The following is a 13556-nucleotide window of genomic DNA, read 5'->3' on the forward strand; positions in this document are numbered from 1 at the left end:
ACTTCTGGTCGCTTCAGCGTGGCCCAGGCGGCACTGGTTCTCCGTTCTACAGGGCCTCTCATTTGATCGTCCCCTTCTACTTCCACAATGACCAGATCTCCTCTTTCAGGGCCCTTGTGTTTACCAGGACTTGGCCCGTCTGGCTTTGACGGCACGGCTCTTGAAGCTTCCGTCCTGAGGGCCAAGGGTTTTTTTTCTGAGGCGGTCGATAAAACTATGTTAAAGGCCCGTAAGCCGGCTTCTGCTCTGATTTACCATAGGGTCTGGAATGCTTACTTAACTTGGTGTGCGTCTCATAATCATGACATTTTCAAGTTTAGCTCGGCCAAACTGTTGGCCTTCTTACAACAGAGCCTGGACTTAGGCCTTTCGTCTGGCCTCCCTCAAGGTTCACATTTCTGCCTTGTCGGTTTGGTTTCAGAGAAAGATTGCTGCCGTACCTGATGTTCATACATTCACTTAGGGCGTGTTGCGGATGCAGCCTCCTTATGTCCCACCTGTGGGCCCTTGGGATCTGTCGGTGGTTCTGGAGCCCTTGCAAGAGTCTCCGTTTGAACCGCTTGCCTTTGCTGACCTTAAGTGGCTTTCCCTTAAGGTTCTGTTTTTGCTGGCTATTGCTTCAGCTAGAAGGGTTTCGGACATGGGTGCCTTATCCTGTACGTCCCCCCCCCCCCCCCCCATCTGATTTTTCACCGTGACCGGGTGGTTCTTAGGACGCGACCGGGTTATTTACCTAAGGTGGTGGCTTCCTTCCACCTTAACCAGGAGATTGTGGTTCCGGCCTTTAATTCTCCTGAGTTGTCTGCCAAAGAACGATCTTTGGATGTGATACGGGCTCTTCGTATCTATGTAAAGAGAGCATCCTCCATTAGGGAATCTGATTCTCTTTTTGTATTGTTTGGTTTTCTTAAACGTGGCTGGCCTGCTTCCAACCAGACCCTGGCCAGATGGATTAGAATGGTGTTTGCACATGCTTATGTACAGGCTGGTCGTTCAGCTCCTGCTACCATTAAAGCCCATTCTACTCGGTCGGTTGGACCTTCTTGGGTGGCCCACCGTGGTGCGACCCTTGAACAATTGTGCACGGCGGCTATGTGGTCCTCAGTGAACACGTTCATAAGGTTCTATGCCTTCGATACTGCCGCCTCCCAGGATGCTTCCTTAGGACGCCGGGTCCTTGTGCCCGCTACAGTGCGTCCCTTCTCATAAGGAACTGCTTTAGGACATCCTCGATGTTAATCCTTGTGGAGCCCAGTGTACCCCGCAGCAGAAAACGAGATTTATGGTAAGAAATTACCGTTGTTAAATCTTTCTGCGAGGTACACTGGGCTCCACAAGGCGCCCACCCTGACACACTTTGCTTATTTTTGGTTGGTGTGGCATTAGCCGCTGACACCCTCTCCTGTGGTGAGTGTGTGGTCTATGTAGCTACTCATATTAGTCGTCTCTGGTACCTGCTACTGCACTGGGCTGGTTAACGAAACTGAGCTCCTGTGCACGGAGGCTGGGTGATATAGGAGGTGGCGCTATGCATCTTGGGAAGAAGGTCAAAGCTTTGAGCCTGTTGGTGCCTCGGATAAAGATCCTACTCTACACCCGATGTTAATCCTTGTGGAGCCCAGTATACCTCACAGAAAGAGATTTAACAATGGTAAGTTCTTAACATAAATCTTGTTTTTGACCCAAGTGCATATTGTGCTCCCTAGCCCTATTTCTTGTAGCTTATAGATAAGTCGCATGTGTGGTACAGTGTCGAAAGCTTTGGCAAAGTCTAAAGATTACACCCACCTCCTTACCCTGATCAAGGTTCGCACTTACTGTTTCATAAAAGCCAAGTAAGTTGGTTTGACATGATCTCTCCTTCACAAATCCATGTTGAATCCTTTTAATGACCTTATTGACTTCAAGGAACTTCTGAATACTATCCCTTAGAATACCTTCCAATGATGCTGAAGTAGTTTGTGGAGAAGTTAATTTCAGATGAGGGAATGATATTGTAAGGTGATCAAAAGTATGTATCATATGGTCACTGATGATCTGTGTATTGCGTGACGGTCTCTGTAGTATATGGCTAGTCGGCATTACAGGATGTTTACTGTTACTCTCTGGATTAAATGGAGGTCAGTGATGCTCTCTGTAAATTGTATTGGGGTCACTGGTGCTTTCTGTATGATATGTTTATTATTGATGCTCTCTGTATTGTATGGCAGTCACTGATGCTACTCTGTATTGTATGGCAGTCACTGATGCTACTCTGTATTGTATGGCAGTCACTGATGCTCATTGTAGTATATAGTGGTCACAGCTACTCTGTATTGTATGGTGATCACTTGTGCTCTGCATTATACAACAGTCATTGTGATGTTCCTTGTACTGTTCATCTGTCTCAGTAATGATCTCTGTATTATAAGGTGGTCACACTAATGTTTTGACAGTACTATAGTCATAACTACTTTCTGTATTGTATGGCGGTCATTGTTACTTTCTGCATGGTATGGAGGTAACTGATCTCTGCAGTGTAAAGCAGCACACGGTGCTCACTGATGCTCACTATATTATATGGCGGTCATTGTTACTCTCTGCATGGTATGGAGGTAACTGATGCTCTCTGCAGTGTAAAGCAGCACACGGTGCTCACTGATGCTCACTATATTGTATAGCGGTCATTGTTACTCTTTGCATGGTATGGAGGTAACTGATGCTCTCTGCAGTGTAAAGCAGCACAAGGTGCTCACTGATGCTCACTATATTATATGGCGGTCATTGTTACTCTCTGCATGGTATGGAGGTAACTGATGCTCTCTGCAGTGTAAAGCAGCACACGGTGCTCACTGATGCTCACTATATTGTATAGCGGTCATTGTTACTCTTTGCATGGTATGGAGGTAACTGATGCTCTCTGCAGTGTAAAGCAGCACAAGGTGCTCACTGATGCTCACTATATTATATGGCGGTCATTGTTACTCTCTGCATGGTATGGAGGTAACTGATGCTCTCTGCAGTGTAAAGCAGCACACGGTGCTCACTGATGCTCACTATATTATATGGCGGTCATTGTTACTCTCTGCATGGTATGGAGGTAACTGATGCTCTCTGCAGTGTAAAGCAGCACAAGGTGCTCACTGATGCTCACTATATTGTATAGCGGTCATTGTTACTCTCTGCATGGTATGGAGGTAACTGATGCTCTCTGCAGTGTAAAGCAGCACAATGTGCTCACTGATGCTCACTATATTGTATGGCGGTCATTGTTACTCTTTGCATGGTATGGAGGTAACTGATGCTCTCTGCAGTGTAAAGCAGCACACGGTGCTCACTGATGCTCACTATATTATATGGCGGTCATTGTTACTCTCTGCATGGTATGGAGGTAACTGATGCTCTCTGCAGTGTAAAGCAGCACAATGTGCTCACTGATGCTCACTATATTGTATGGCGGTCATTGTTACTCTTTGCATGGTATGGAGGTAACTGATGCTCTCTGCAGTGTAAAGCAGCACAAGGTGCTCACTGATGCTCACTATATTGTATAGCGGTCATTGTTACTCTTTGCATGGTATGGAGGTAACTGATGCTCTCTGCAGTGTAAGGCAGCACAAGGTGCTCACTATATTGTATAGCGGTCATTGTTACTCTCTGCATGGTATGGAGGTAACTGATGCTCTCTGCAGTGTAAAGCAGCACACGGTGCTCACTGATGCTCACTATATTGTATGGCGGTCATTGTTACTCTTTGCATGGTATGGAGGTAACTGATGCTCTCTGCAGTGTAAAGCAGCACAAGGTGCTCACTGATGCTCACTATATTGTATAGCGGTCATTGTTACTCTTTGCATGGTATGGAGGTAACTGATGCTCTCTGCAGTGTAAAGCAGCACAAGGTGCTCACTGATGCTCACTATATTGTATAGCGGTCATTGTTACTCTCTGCATGGTATGGAGGTAACTGATGCTCTCTGCAGTGTAAAGCAGCACAAGGTGCTCACTGATGCTCACTATATTGTATAGCGGTCATTGTTACTCTTTGCATGGTATGGAGGTAACTGATGCTCTCTGCAGTGTAAAGCAGCACACGGTGCTCACTGATGCTCACTATATTGTATAGCGGTCATTGTTACTCTTTGCATGGTATGGAGGTAACTGATGCTCTCTGCAGTGTAAAGCAGCACACGGTGCTCACTGATGCTCACTATATTGTATGGCGGTCACCCTGGTGCTCTGTGGTGGGTGTATCTGTGAACACTATGTAAGAAAACAGTTACTCTTACCTGCACCCTGGGACCTGTGATCAGTGATCCGGTGAGCTCAGCCTATCATTTGATCTCTGTGCTCCTGCTGTGACCTCCAGTGTGAAGCTGGCATCTCACTTTACAGCACTGAGGGTCACAGCGGAACACAGGCTCAGATGACAGACTACCCTCCTGGATCACTGCTCACCAGTCCTGGCTGCAGGTAAGTGTAAGCGAAGGGGGCAGGGGAGGGGGGTAAGTGGATTGGCAGGAACAGAGCTTTCTCACAAGCCCTGTCCCTGCATTTGATAATTGATACATCCTTGCGGTGTATTTAATTATTGCAATGCGATTTTGGGGGAATATATCATAACCATCTGCATGTGAGAAGATGATTGTGATAAATATGCCCCTAATGGTGGGTACGCACTTGGTGATTTTTTTTAAACAATATCTTTAATTTTTGCCCTCCTGAGCGATATCGTTTCCGATATTGCCCAGTGTGTATGCTGCCAGCGGTGGCCGATGTCGGCTGTACATGTCGTCAGGAGCTGCATGTTCGGTCCGGCCATGGCATGATGTCACTATGCAATATCGCATATATCAGCGGCCCGGCCCGGGAGGGGAAACAGTATACGATATCGCTCATAGAGCGCATCGCATACTATGTACCCACCATAAGTCTGACTGTTAGTTTCTCATGTCAGTTAGGGGACTATCTACAAGGACTGGATTGTCTTTTTGCCAGGTGAGCACCTACTTATACCCCTTTTCCACTGCCGCTAAAGCCCAGGTTATTGGCGTGATAACCCGGGTTGCTGCTCAGTGGAAAAGGGATAATTCGGGTCCAGCTACCCATGAATCCATCCTGGTTAGCTTGCATGGTTGGTGTCAGGAAGGACTGGATTAAGGGACAGTGTAAACGGATAAGCTAGGTCATTCCTCCCGTTTACACCATGGGAGATTCATCTGTGTTTCCCGGGTAAATATCTCCAACCCGGGAAATAATTCAGGTGTAAAGAGTCAGGCCCATGTCTGTATTCCAAATCTCGGGTCAGAACCGGGACTTGGCTGGAAAAGTGGTATAATATAATCATTAAATACACATGGTAAGTACATTCCATTTTGCAGAGGGTGTTTCGTGCACACACTGTTCTTTGTGAGATTACAGTCTTAAGAATAGAAATGACATGGCTGAAAAAGTGAAAAGAATCTAATTTCTGCCCACGATCACTTTTCCATCACCTAATTCATTTGAACATGATTGTTCCCCAATGCTAAGCACGGATCAGCTCATTCCATGATATTGTAGCTGGAAACGGTTTCTACGGTTGGCCACTATATCAGGAATGCAGCGTCCTATGCAAATGAAGTGACATCCATAGGAATATGTCTTGACACCATCCTTCCCGCTCCTACTAGCTCCTGACACCATCCTTCCCGCTCCTCCTAGCTCCTGACACCATCCTTCCCGCTCCTCCTAGCTCCTTACACCATCCTTCCCGCTCCTCCTAGCTCCTGACACAATCCTTCCCGCTCCTCCTAGCTCCTGACACAATCCTTCCCGCTCCTCCTAGCTCCTGACACCATCCTTCCCGCTCCTCCTAGCTCCTGACACCATCCTTCCCGCTCCTCCTAGCTCCTGACACAATCCTTCCCGCTCCTCCTAGCTCCTGACACCATCCTTCCCGCTCCTCCTAGCTCCTGACACCATCCTTCCCGCTCCTCCTAGCTCCTGACACAATCCTTCCCGCTCCTACTAGCTCCTGACACCATCCTTCCCGCTCCTCCTAGCTCCTGACACCATCCTTCCCGCTCCTCCTAGCTCCTGACACAATCCTTCCCGCTCCTCCTAGCTCCTGACACAATCCTTCCCGCTCCTCCTAGCTCCTGACACCATCCTTCCCGCTCCTCCTAGCTCCTGACACCATCCTTCCCGCTCCTCCTAGCTCCTGACACCATCCTTCCCGCTCCTCCTAGCACCTGACACCATCCTTCCCGCTCCTCCTAGCTCCTGACACCATCCTTCCCGCTCCTACTAGCTCCTGACACAATCCTTCCCGCTCCTACTAGCTCCTGACACCATCCTTCCCGCTCCTCCTAGCTCCTGACACCATCCTTCCCGCTCCTCCTAGCTCCTGACACCATCCTTCCCGCTCCTCCTAGCTCCTGACACCATCCTTCCCGCTCCTACTAGCTCCTGACACCATCCTTCCCGCTCCTCCTAGCTCCTGACACAATCCTTCCCGCTCCTCCTAGCTCCTGACACCATCCTTCCCGCTTCTCTTAGCTCCTGAAACCATCCTTCCCTCTCCTCCTAGCTCCTGACACAATCCTTCCCGCTCTTCCTAGCTCCTGACACAGTCCTTCCCGCTCCTCCTAGCTCCTGACACAGTCCTTCCCGCTCCTCCTAGCTCCTGACACAGTCCTTCCCGCTCCTCCTAGCTCCTGACACAGTCCTTCCCGCTCCTCCTAGCTCCTGACACCATCCTTCCCGCTCCTCCTAGCTCCTGACACCATCCTTCCCGCTCCTCCTAGCTCCTGACACAATCCTTCCCGCTCCTCCTAGCTCCTGACACCATCCTTCCCGCTCCTCCTAGCTCCTGACACCATCCTTCCCGCTCCTCCTAGCTCCTGACACCATCCTTCCCGCTCCTACTAGCTCCTGACACCATCCTTCCCGCTCCTCCTAGCTCCTGACACCATCCTTCCCGCTCCTCCTAGCTCCTGACACCATCCTTCCCGCTCCTCCTAGCTCCTGACACCATCCTTCCCGCTCCTCCTAGCTCCTGACACCATCCTTCCCGCTCCTCCTAGCTCCTGACAACATCCTTCCCGCTCCTCCTAGCTCCTGACAACATCCTTCCCGCTCCTCCTAGCTCCTGACACCATCCTTCCCGCTCCTCCTAGCTCCTGACACATTCCTTCCCACTCCTCCTAGCTCCTGACACAATCCTTCCCGCTCCTCCTAGCTCCTGACACAATCCTTCCCGCTCCTCCTAGCTCCTGACACCATCCTCCTAGCTCCTGACACCATCCTTCCCGCTCCTCCTAGCTCCTGACACAATCCTTCCCGCTCCTCCTAGCTCCTGACACCATCCTTCCCGCTCCTCCTAGCTCCTGACACCATCCTTCCCGCTCCTCCTAGCTCCTGACACAATCCTTCCCGCTCCTCCTAGCTCCTGACACCATCCTTCCCGCTCCTCCTAGCTCCTGACACAATCCTTCCCGCTCCTCCTAGCTCCTGACACAGTCCTTCCCGCTCCTACTAGCTCCTGACACCGTCCTTCCCGCTCCTCCTAGCTCCTGACACAATCCTTCCCGCTCCTACTAGCTCCTGACACCATCCTTCCCGCTCCTCCTAACTCCTGACACCATCCTTCCCGCTCCTCCTAGCTCCTGACACCATCCTTCCCGCTCCTCCTAGCTCCTGACACAATCCTTCCCGCTCCTCCTAGCTCCTGTGACCATCCTTCCCGCTCCTCCTAGCTCCTGACACATTCCTTCCCGCTCCTCCTAGCTCCTGACACCATCCTTCCCGCTCCTCCTAGCTCCTGACACAATCCTTCCCGCTCCTCCTAGCTCCTGTGACCATCCTTCCCGCTCCTCCTAGCTCCTGACACATTCCTTCCCGCTCCTCCTAGCTCCTGACACCATCCTTCCCGCTACTCCTAGCTCCTGACACCATCCTTCCCGCTCCTCCTAGCTCCTGACACCATCCTTCCCGCTCCTCCTAGCTCCTGACACCATCCTTCCCGCTCCTCCTAGCTCCTGACACCATCCTTCCCGCTCCTCCTAGCTCCTGACACCATCCTTCCCGCTCCTCCTAGCTCCTGACACCATCCTTCCCGCTCCTCCTAGCTCCTGACACCATCCTTCCCGCTCCTCCTAGCTCCTGACACCATCCTTCCCGCTCCTCCTAGCTCCTGACACAATCCTTCCCGCTCCTCCTAGCTCCTGACACAATCCTTCCCGCTCCTCCTAGCTCCTGACACCATCCTTCCCGCTCCTCCTAGCTCCTGACACCATCCTTCCCGCTCCTCCTAGCTCCTGACACAATCCTTCCCGCTCCTCCTAGCTCCTGACACCATCCTTCCCGCTCCTCCTAGCTCCTGACACCATCCTTCCCGCTCCTCCTAGCTCCTGACACAATCCTTCCCGCTCCTACTAGCTCCTGACACCATCCTTCCCGCTCCTCCTAGCTCCTGACACCATCCTTCCCGCTCCTCCTAGCTCCTGACACAATCCTTCCCGCTCTTCCTAGCTCCTGACACAATCCTTCCCGCTCCTCCTAGCTCCTGACACCATCCTTCCCGCTCCTCCTAGCTCCTGACACCATCCTTCCCGCTCCTCCTAGCTCCTGACACCATCCTTCCCGCTCCTCCTAGCACCTGACACCATCCTTCCCGCTCCTCCTAGCTCCTGACACCATCCTTCCCGCTCCTACTAGCTCCTGACACAATCCTTCCCGCTCCTACTAGCTCCTGACACCATCCTTCCCGCTCCTCCTAGCTCCTGACACCATCCTTCCCGCTCCTCCTAGCTCCTGACACCATCCTTCCCGCTCCTCCTAGCTCCTGACACCATCCTTCCCGCTCCTACTAGCTCCTGACACCATCCTTCCCGCTCCTCCTAGCTCCTGACACAATCCTTCCCGCTCCTCCTAGCTCCTGACACCATCCTTCCCGCTTCTCTTAGCTCCTGAAACCATCCTTCCCTCTCCTCCTAGCTCCTGACACAATCCTTCCCGCTCTTCCTAGCTCCTGACACAGTCCTTCCCGCTCCTCCTAGCTCCTGACACAGTCCTTCCCGCTCCTCCTAGCTCCTGACACAGTCCTTCCCGCTCCTCCTAGCTCCTGACACAGTCCTTCCCGCTCCTCCTAGCTCCTGACACCGTCCTTCCCGCTCCTCCTAGCTCCTGACACCATCCTTCCCGCTCCTCCTAGCTCCTGACACCATCCTTCCCGCTCCTCCTAGCTCCTGACACCATCCTTCCCGCTCCTCCTAGCTCCTGACACCATCCTTCCCGCTCCTCCTAGCTCCTGACACCATCCTTCCCGCTCCTACTAGCTCCTGACACCATCCTTCCCGCTCCTCCTAGCTCCTGACACCATCCTTCCCGCTCCTCCTAGCTCCTGACACCATCCTTCCCGCTCCTCCTAGCTCCTGACACCATCCTTCCCGCTCCTCCTAGCTCCTGACACCATCCTTCCCGCTCCTCCTAGCTCCTGACAACATCCTTCCCGCTCCTCCTTGCTCCTGACAACATCCTTCCCGCTCCTCCTAGCTCCTGACACCATCCTTCCCGCTCCTCCTAGCTCCTGACACAATCCTTCCCGCTCCTCCTAGCTCCTGACACAATCCTTCCCGCTCCTCCTAGCTCCTGACACAATCCTTCCCGCTCCTCCTAGCTCCTGACACCATCCTCCTAGCTCCTGACACCATCCTTCCCGCTCCTCCTAGCTCCTGACACAATCCTTCCCGCTCCTCCTAGCTCCTGACACCATCCTTCCCGCTCCTCCTAGCTCCTGACACCATCCTTCCCGCTCCTACTAGCTCCTGACACCATCCTTCCCGCTCCTCCTAACTCCTGACACCATCCTTCCCGCTCCTCCTAGCTCCTGACACCATCCTTCCCGCTCCTCCTAGCTCCTGACACAATCCTTCCCGCTCCTCCTAGCTCCTGTGACCATCCTTCCCGCTCCTCCTAGCTCCTGACACATTCCTTCCCGCTCCTCCTAGCTCCTGACACCATCCTTCCCGCTCCTCCTAGCTCCTGACACAATCCTTCCCGCTCCTCCTAGCTCCTGTGACCATCCTTCCCGCTCCTCCTAGCTCCTGACACATTCCTTCCCGCTCCTCCTAGCTCCTGACACCATCCTTCCCGCTACTCCTAGCTCCTGACACCATCCTTCCCGCTACTCCTAGCTCCTGACACCATCCTTCCCGCTCCTCCTAGCTCCTGACACCATCCTTCCCGCTCCTCCTAGCTCCTGACACCATCCTTCCCGCTCCTCCTAGCTCCTGACACCATCCTTCCCGCTCCTCCTAGCTCCTGACACCATCCTTCCCGCTCCTCCTAGCTCCTGACACCATCCTTCCCGCTCCTCCTAGCTCCTGACACCATCCTTCCCGCTCCTCCTAGCTCCTGACACCATCCTTCCCGCTCCTCCTAGCTCCTGACACCGTCCTTCCCGCTCCTCTTAGCTCCTGACACAGTCCTTCCCGCTCCTCCTAGCTCCTGACACCGTCCTTCCCGCTCCTCCTAGCTCCTGACACCGTCCTTCCCGCTCCTCCTAGCTCCTGACACCGTCCTTCCCGCTCCTCCTAGCTCCTGACACAATCCTTCCCGCTCCTCCTAGCTCCTGACACCATCCTTCCCGCTCCTCCTAGTTCCTGATACCACCCTTCCCGCTCCTCCTAGCTCCTGACACCATCCTTCCCGCTCCTCCTAGCTCGCTCCCATTGTGCTCACCTACATACAGTAAATAGGCGCAATAGTGACAAATAAGTGCTTGATGTAATATTCTAGTCTCACTGTCGGCATATGTATAAATATAAAAAGCTTACAAGTGACACTTTTGCATAGTAGAATTTAATGTGTTTTCCTGATCTCTAGGAATATGTTACAGTATTTCTCAGATCATGTTATTAGGATACTGTTGATCACATAAATTCATAATTACTATTGTATTTTGCAGCTCTTGTGGTGAGATTTCTAACCAAAAGATTCATCTGGGAGTATGATCCAACTTTAGGTAAGTTTCTACATTTTACAAGAGGCTCTCCAAAACCATGTAAATACATTAGAGACTGTACAAGGAAGGACAGATACAATGGGCATGGCCTACACCACAAAACTTACCAGGAAAGGCTAAAGATCTTATGTATAGTTTGAAGGGAAATGGGGGACATGATAGAAACTTTTAAATATATCTAGGGTTTTAACAAGTTGCAGGGGGGAACATTCTTCAAATTCAGTGAGGTATCACAGAAAGGGTAGTGGATAAGTGGAATCGCCTCCCGTCAGAGGTGGTAGAGGCTAAGACAGTAGAGAAATTTAAATATGGTTGGGATAGACATAAGGATATCCTTACAAAGAAGGATCAAATATGGTTTGAGGTTGTTATAAGGTTATAAAAGGGGCAGACTAAATGGGACAAGAGGTTCTTATCTGTGCAACATTCTATGTTTCTATGTAAAATGTATTAATGTTAATTCAGAATATGAAATCTGCTTTTGCAGGGGCTAGTAACAGAACAATGTCTAAACAGCACTAAGACTGTCTTAGCTTGCAAGTTATATAGTAACATTCAGAGCTATTTTTCCAGCTGGAACTGTCTGGAACGTCGTTCCTGAAGCTCTTTTGAAAAATGACGTCATCAGGAACGGCATTCCGGTGATAATGTCGATATTATCTTAAACCATAAAGCTATACCTTTAAACACACTTTTACCATGGAGCCGCTGCGGCCGCTATACTTAATATACACGCTACGCACTTTGTACGCTATTTGCGTACAGAGTCCCGTACGTTGTACGGACTTAGCGTACAAACGCCGCGCTGGGGGTACAAAGTACACACAGCGCGCGTACACACTCTTGATAAACTTTAAACCTTATTAGTAATGAAATGCAATGATGTTATTACACTCTAAACCTTATGCAGCAAAGCACTGCAATGATGTTACACCTTAAACCTTATACAGCGCTGACGGTACAAAGTACCCGCAGTGCGTACACACCTTATCAATACACTCTTAAACCTTATACAGTTAAATACACTTTAAACCCTAGCAGGGAAAAGAGGACACAACACCGATTTGTAGTTAACCGCTGGGTTCTAACGCCACAGTGGATTATTTGAAAGGGGATAACAATACAAATTATACACTACAAGACTAACAAAATAAATCTACAACAGAATAATGGCTACAGTCAATGTACATACGTGAGAATATTCGCTTGCGCAACCTGGACCAGTCCTCCGCTCATCAGGTAGATAGCGTTCAGAGTCTTCTGACCGGCCAGGCAGCAACAGGCTTTTTATACACAACTTCCATAAACAATACAATGGTTACTGTAATCCCTTTGTCTATTGGACACAGAGATGCATCTTTACATTACAGGAGAGGTCATAGGTTGATTTAAAAAGGTGGGCAATGTCTTTCCCAACTGCTCTTGTGGGTGGTCTCCTCTGGATTCCCGCCGCATACATAATATACAGTAAATACAGTTTCTCTGACGTCCTAGTGGATGCTGGGAACTCCGTAAGGACCATGGGGGAATAGCGGCTCCGCAGGAGACTGGGCACAAAAGTAAAGCTTTAGGACTACCTGGTGTGCACTGGCTCCTCCCCCTATGACCCTCCTCCAAGCCTCAGTTAGATTTTTGTGCCCGGCCGAGAAGGGTGCACACTAGGGGCTCTCCTGAGCTTCTTAGTGAAAGTTTAGTTTTAGGTTTTTTATTTTCAGTGAGACCTGCTGGCAACAGGCTCACTGCATCGAGGGACTAAGGGGAGAAGAAGCGAACTCACCTACGTGCAGAGTGGATTGGGCTTCTTAGGCTACTGGACACCATTAGCTCCAGAGGGACCGAACACAGGCCCAGCCTCGGAGCTCGGTCCCAGAGCCGCGCCGCCGGCCCCCTTACAGAGCCAGAAGCAAGAAGAGGTCCAGAAAAATCGGCGGCAGAAGACATCCTGTCTTCACCAAGGTAGCGCACAGCACTGCAGCTGTGCGCCATTGCTCCTCAGCACACTTCACACTTCGGTCACTGAGGGTGCAGGGCGCTAGGGGGGGGCGCCCTGAGCAGCAATAAAAAACACCTTGGCTGGCGAAAATACATCACATATAGCCCCCAGGGCTATATGGATGAATTTTAACCCCTGCCAGATTCCACAGAAAAACGGGAGAAAAGGCAGCCGAGAAAGGGGCGGAGCCTATCTCCTCAGCACACTGGCGGCATTTTCTCTCACAGCTCCATTGGAGGGAAGCTCCCTGGCTCTCCCCTGCAGTTACTACACTACAGAAAGGGGTTAAAAAAGAGAGGGGGGCACTAATTAGGCGCAGTATAACAATACAGCAGCTATAAGGGGAAAAACACTTATATAAGGTTATCCCTGTATATATATATATATAGCGCTCTGGTGTGTGCTGGCATACTCTCCCTCTGTCTCCCCAAAGGGCTAGTGGGGTCCTGTCCTCTATCAGAGCATTCCCTGTGTGTGTGCTGGGTGTCGGTACGTTGTGTCGACATGTATGAGGAGGTAAATGAGGTGGAGGCGGAGCAATTGCCTGTAACAGAGATGTCACCCCCTAGGGAGTCG

At 51.0% G+C, this 13556-nt stretch overlaps 1 protein-coding gene across 3 annotated transcripts in view; it reads left to right on the top strand.

Annotated features, from left to right (window-relative positions):
- RERG (RAS like estrogen regulated growth inhibitor) overlaps positions 1-13556 on the top strand; it is a 333438-nt gene that overhangs the window by 183765 nt on the left and 136117 nt on the right. For all 3 annotated transcript variants that reach the window (XR_010179772.1, XM_063929455.1, XM_063929454.1), the window contains one exon: positions 10931-10987. Coding sequence is in view for 2 of the 3 variants with exons in the window: in XM_063929455.1 (XP_063785525.1) it covers positions 10931-10987 (57 nt within the window). In the remaining variant the exon portion in view is untranslated. The remainder of the gene's footprint in view (positions 1-10930; positions 10988-13556) is intronic.

Source organism: Pseudophryne corroboree, chromosome 6, assembly GCF_028390025.1.
Source record: "Pseudophryne corroboree isolate aPseCor3 chromosome 6, aPseCor3.hap2, whole genome shotgun sequence".
Taxonomy (NCBI): domain Eukaryota; kingdom Metazoa; phylum Chordata; class Amphibia; order Anura; family Myobatrachidae; genus Pseudophryne; species Pseudophryne corroboree.